General features: G+C 35.1%; 1 protein-coding gene across 1 annotated transcript in view; it reads left to right on the top strand.

Moving 5' to 3' along the window:
* LOC106869827 (regulatory-associated protein of mTOR-like) overlaps nucleotides 1–6479 on the top strand; it is a 79905-nt gene that overhangs the window by 26119 nt on the left and 47307 nt on the right. The window contains 2 exon segments of the mRNA XM_014915716.2: nucleotides 1106–1286; nucleotides 2826–2974. Coding sequence (XP_014771202.1) covers nucleotides 1106–1286; nucleotides 2826–2974 — 330 coding nt within the window.

Raw genomic sequence — 6479 nt, forward strand, 5'->3', positions numbered from 1 at the left:
AAACATCTCCTTCATCAGCTGCCGCCATTAAAACACCGGCGTTTCGAAGAGTTAAGGCAGTACGCATCATTAAAATGGTTCTTCCCACAAACACAAATTAAATTGTTTTCGTGGAGGGTAGTGGCGGACAGAAAACAAGACAGGAAAACGAAACGGTGAAATAAACAAACAAAAAGGCTGTACAGCCAGACGTGAAGTGTGTATGAAAAAATAGTTAGAATATGATGAACTGTAGATATAATCATCAACAAATAATAAGAATTTTATAAATAGCAGAGTGTAAAAGTTAAATACAATTATTTTACTTGTAAATAAGGAGGTATATGCCTGTATTGGTAACAATTAAATTTTGTTAGTGTAAGTTCAATATTCAAGTATAGAATTAGGTGTAGGTTATTAAAGTGTTACAATTTAAAAATTTAGGTGTTATTAAAAATGGGAAAAATAAGATAGCAGAATATTTGAATATAGTCTAATATAATTACCTATCGCTGAAGCAGATACAAAGGGTTAATAAAATAGGAAAATTAATTATATTGATCTAGGTAGAAGTGAAAGTGCATGGCTCAGTCGTTAGAGCATTGGGCTCACTATCATGAGGTAGTGAGTTCAGTTCCTGGACTGGGCTGTGTGTTGTGTTCTTGAGCAAGACACTTTATTTCATGTTGCTCCAGTTCACTTAGCCGTAGAAATGAGTTGCAACATCACTGGTGCCAAGCTGTATCAGCCTTTGCCTTTCCCTTGGATAACATCCATAGCATGGAGAGGGGAGGCTGGTATGTATGGGCGACTGTTGGGCTTCCATAAACGACCTTGCCTGGACTTGTGCCTTGGAGGGTAACTTTCTAGGTGCAATCCCATGGTCATTCATGACCAAAGGGGTCTTTACCTTTAGGTAGTAGAATGTATGGATATAGTATAATATGTTAAGAGTTAAAATAAGACTAAATTATGGTTAACACAGTAGGGAATTATCTAGTAAACAAAATAAATAAATAAAAATGATATAGGTACTGGTAGTCATATATAAGAAATATACTTACCAACAACACAAATGAAGATATATCATTAGAAGTTTAATAATTTTACTTTCTTTTTTTTTTAGGGCTGCCTGGGATTTTGCTCTTGATATGTGCTTACGTCAGCTGTCTAAGATTGTTGATAGTGATGGTACACAATTTGACCACAGTACTTTCTTTGCACAGCAGTTAACAGCATTCCAAGTTTGGCTAACATATGGTTCTGAGAAAAGGAATCCACCTGAACAGCTACCAATCGTATTACAGGTAATCTAGAGTACATTTGTCATAGCAATCATTGTATTTCAAACATGACTCACAGAAACTATTGTTTCATCTCCGTGCCAAAACGTCATGGTTTTATTATTGAGTAGAATAAAGCAGCAAGCTGGCAGAATTATTAGCATGCTAGACAAAATGCTGAGAAGAGTTTCTTCTGGCTTTATGTTCTGAGTTCAAACGCTGCTGAGGTCGACTTTGCCCTTCACCCTTTTGAGGTTGATAAAATAAGTATTAGTTGAGCACTGAGGTCAATGTAATAGATTTCCTTATCACTCAAAATTGTTGCCCTTATGTTGAAATAGAAAAGGATAAATTGGTAGAATCGTTTGAGTATTGGGAAAATGTGCTTTGTGGGATTTCTTTCAGCTTTTGACATTCTGAGTTCAAATCCCACCAAGGTCAACTTTACTTTTGATCTTTCTAGGGTTGATAAAATAAAGTACTAGCTAAGTATTGGAAATGATGGTATATACTAACCCACTTCCTTCAAAATTACTGGCCTTGTGCCTAAATTAGAAACCTTATTATTGTTGAATTGGCTGAATTGGTAGAGTATTGGACTAAATATCTTGTGATATTTAGTTACAGCCGTTTGTTTTGAGTTCAAATCCTGCCAAAGTCAACTCCTGTTTTCATCATTCTGAGATTGATAAAATAAAAATCCAGTCAGTTTAATCAACCAGACTGTCCTCGTTAATTTTGGCATTGCAGCTATGTTAAAAAGAATTATTATTATTAAGATGAAGGTAGTAAGCTGGCAAGATCATTAGCACGGTAGACAAAATGCTTAGCAACATTTCGTCAGTCTTTATGTTCTGAGTTCAAATTCTGCCTAGGTCGTTCAAGAGGTAATAAAATAAGTAGCAATTGAACTTGATGGCCTTGTGTCAAAATTTGAAATCATCATCATTATTATTATTCAAAATCTGAAGACACTGATCAATAGTGAAAAGCCAAAACAGTGTTATGTGTTACGACTAACTGATGTCTTAGAAAAGCAGCAGAGTGTTTTGGTGTTGCAACAGCCACTCAGTTTATTAAAATGTGAATCAGTAATTGGTGCTGGTTCTCTATTCTGTGTATCATCTCCAATTACTTACATTTGGCTAAAAGTGGCAAAGTTACTTACTTTACTTTGATTTATTTTATCATTTTTCCCACCCTGGAAGTTTGAGGGTTGACATTATTCTTGTTGGAAAATAGAATTAATTATTTTTATGAAAAACTCATATTTTTGGTTTTTACAATTTTGCTAATCTGCTGTAAATATTCAATGTTAATTACTTTCATTTAAGTTTTTGCCATAATACAAGGCTACCATAGCTCCCTTACATTTCCTGTATCTAGTTTTCATTGTTACTTTCTGCTCAAACTTATTTTATATCCCAAATCAAAAATAATCAAAATCCTGAAGTATATGAAATAAGGCAAAGCAGTAAAGTTAAGATGTCTCTTTTGAATCTGTGCTGTGACAATATTTTATTTCCTTTATTCTATTATAACTTGTTTCATTCAACATTGCAGGTTTTGTTGAGTCAAGTCCACAGGGTGAGAGCACTGGAACTCTTGGGCCGGTTCCTGGATTTGGGTCCCTGGGCAGTCAGTCTGGTAATGGCTTTTAAAATTTTGTCTTCACTTTTACATTTATGTATTTGTTTTGCAAGATTCTTGATGTGAAACCATGTGTTGAAACAGATATTATTATACTTGGAGATGGTCATGTTTTGCCAATTAAACACACTGTGTATTTGGTCTTCACTGCAGTTTTATTAGTTTTATTATCTTAGTCTTTTTTGTCAAGACTCTTTCATCACACATCCTGTGACCTTTTCAGCGACTCTTTATCGCACATCTATTTTTGTTTTTATGGCAGACATATTATTTTGTAGTTCCAAACTTTTTTATGTTTTAACTTGATTTATGTGGTGGGTGACTATAGGTTCCTCCAGTTAGCAAACAATGCTAATTTCTATTTCTTTCCCATTATATCTGAAATGTATTTTACTTTTAAATTCCTGTAGTATTTTCTCTATTTAAATCTCTCGATCCTATTAGAAATTAGTGATTTTGATGAAATGCAATTATTCCAGTATAAAAATCAAAAATATAATTCTACTGTGTGGCACATCATGGGAAAGTGCCTCCTACTGTAGGCCTGGCTTGACCAGTGCCTTAGTGGATTTGGTAGACAGAAACTGGAGGAAGCCTATCACATAAGAATGTATGTGAGAGTGATGTATCCTTGTCTTTGCGTTTGATATCATGTGATGGTCGTAAACAAGCATCATTGTCATACAAGCAATGTTGTTTTTTTCCAGTCTTTTGTGAAAACCTGACTGGCCATGGGGAAATATAATTTGCCTGGAAACAGGTGAAGGTTGATGACAGGAAGGGCATCCGGCTGTAAAAAAATCTACCTCAATAAATTCTGCTTGACCAATGCAAGCATCGTTAAGTGGATGTAAAATAATGATGATGATTGCATGATTTTGGATGAAACTTGCTGATAGGATGTCATGATTGTTGGTGTACATTGTGAATATAGTTTACTTGTTGTCATGTTGCTTTCACCTGCTAAAGTAGGTTAAATGCAAGTAGATTACATGTAAATATGTTCACATATATTTGCAAGGTATCAATTCCTGGCTATTGAATTTCTGTTTCAGGAATGAATCTATGTTCCTGTTAGTTTCTAATTGCACATATCCCAAGATATGTTTTCCTCTCCTCCATTGGTGTAATGAGGGTAGTATTGCCCTGTTGATGTGCATGCTTTATGATCCTATTGCTCCTTATAACAGACACTTCTTCAGGAAGTGAAAGGTTTTGTAGGGCCCTCATCACTAATGAAAATATTGTTACAGTGACCAGCTATACAATCATTCCACTCCTGCTCAGAATCTGTAAATCTCAGTATCACTTAGATTGCTGGTACATACAGATTATATTGAAATATCACTGATTATTTTCTCTAAGCTGTCTTGCTCTAATAGTAATAATAATAATAAATAATATCACCAAATTCTAGTTAACTGCTTTGAGGTATTATCCATCACTATGCTCAAAAATCCAAGGAAGCAAAAATCCAAAGAAGCACAATTGATTAAACATAAAAAAAATAAACATGTGGAATAAGCAAGAAGTCTTTTGGCAGGATGTTCTTTCTAAAATGAGGCTAAATTTTGTTTCTTACACAGAAGAGTATTTAGTTCCTGTTTCTAATCTTTGCTCTTTTTTGTTAGGTTATGGGTGGAGAACATGGACACAGTTTACTTTGATGTTCAGTATATTTTATCATATATAGTATAATTGTGTCATTTATTGCTTTCCATTAATCTTTTCCTTACTAACGTAGATGGAATTTTTTTTTTTTTTTGTAAATTTGGATTTTTACTTATTGTTGGGCACAGTTAATTTTATAATTGGATAGAAAAATCAATTCCAGCAGCGAGTTATTTTCTTTCATTGTTAAACTATGCATCAAGTACATAATATTCAAATTTTATCTCTTGTCAATAAAAGCTGAATATCTCAAGAAAAGCTAGATTATTTATGAGCTAACATCTAGTTCTGTTAGAAAGAAGCAAAAGATTGAGAATGACAGTAAGCATTGTGTTTGTACATGTTTTACTATGATTTCTGTATTTCTAAACCATCCACAGAGTTAAACTATTGGCAAGCTGAATCATTCATGCATATTTTCAGTTTCATGATTGTAACTAAAATGCTTCTCTTATGGCTGCCAATCTTTTGAAGGTAAGCATGAATATCATTCAGTCCTATTTCTCTGTAAATCTGAGGCTTTTATTTGTGTATAAAACTGGTTGACAAGGTTGGACACTGCCCACATGATCAAGAGTATAGTCACTACCACCACAGTCATTGTGTGGTGGTAACCTTGAGCAAGCATTGGGTCATCCCATAAATAATGCGGTTTTCCAATTGCATGAACTAAAAGTCGGGGGACAGGATAAACTATCTGCATCAACTTGCTATAAAAGCAGGTAGTAATTTTACCTTGTCCTTATTCTTAGTGCAAATTTTGAAGAGTGCAGTTCAATTTTAACAGTTATCTTTCCAAAGCTCTAATGGAAGTAACAGAGGAGCACATTCAGCATATTTTGCTTTGAGTTCAGTAAAGGCAACAATGCAACAGAAAGTGTGAGGAATGTTAATGCAATATATGGGGATCGGACAATAAGTGTAAGCCAGTGTCAATGGTGGTTCCAGACATTCTGAGCCAGAAACTACAGCCTCTAAGACAAGCCTCATCCTTGAAGATCTGTAGAGCTTGACGAGGATGTCCTGCAAACCCTGGTGGAAGAAAATCCCATGGTAACTGTTGAGGAACTAGCAGAGAAGCTTGGATTTGGTCATTCAACCATTCATTGACACCTGCGTGCCATCAGAATCATCAGCAAATTGGGTCAGTGGGTTCCTCACAAACTTTCCCAGTCTAATCACGTGCAGAGAGTGAATGTGTGCCCTTCTTTGCTGTCACGTCTCACGAATGAACCTTTTTTGCATTGAATAGTGACAGGGGATGAGAAATAGGTACTCTATGAAAATGTCAAGCACCGATGACAGTGGGTAGGGAAAGGAGAAACTCCATCATCCTAGGCTAAAGAAGGTATTCACCATGTAAGGTGTTATCTGTTTGGTGGGATATGAAAAGTGTAATCCACTTTGAACTTTTAAACCCAAACCAAATGATAAAGGAGATCTACTTCAAGCGGCTTGAGTGGCTCAAGTCATCACCATCTTTGGTTTCAAGATGAAAAGTGTTCTTCCATCTGGATAATTCTCAGCCACATACAGCGAGGATAACATTCTAAAGGCTGGAACAGTTTGAATGGGAAATGATGCCCCACCCACCATATTCGCCGGAGATTGCCCTGTCTGATTATCATTTATTCTGCAGTCTTCAAAATCATTTGGATGGAAAAAATATGAATTCTGTAGACGAGGCCAGAACAGTACTGGAGGAGTATTTTTCATCATGAACAAGTGAATTTTGGAAGAGGGGCCTTGCAAGGCTACCAGAAGAGCATTGTAGAAAATGAAGGAGAGTATATTTTAGATTAAAAAAGAACTTTATCTTAATTTTGAAAACTAAGAGTATAAAAAGATCACATTATTTATGGGATGACCCAATATATATTATTACTACAGTTGGTT

This window comes from Octopus bimaculoides, chromosome 24, assembly GCF_001194135.2.
Source record: "Octopus bimaculoides isolate UCB-OBI-ISO-001 chromosome 24, ASM119413v2, whole genome shotgun sequence".
Lineage (NCBI taxonomy): Eukaryota > Metazoa > Mollusca > Cephalopoda > Octopoda > Octopodidae > Octopus > Octopus bimaculoides.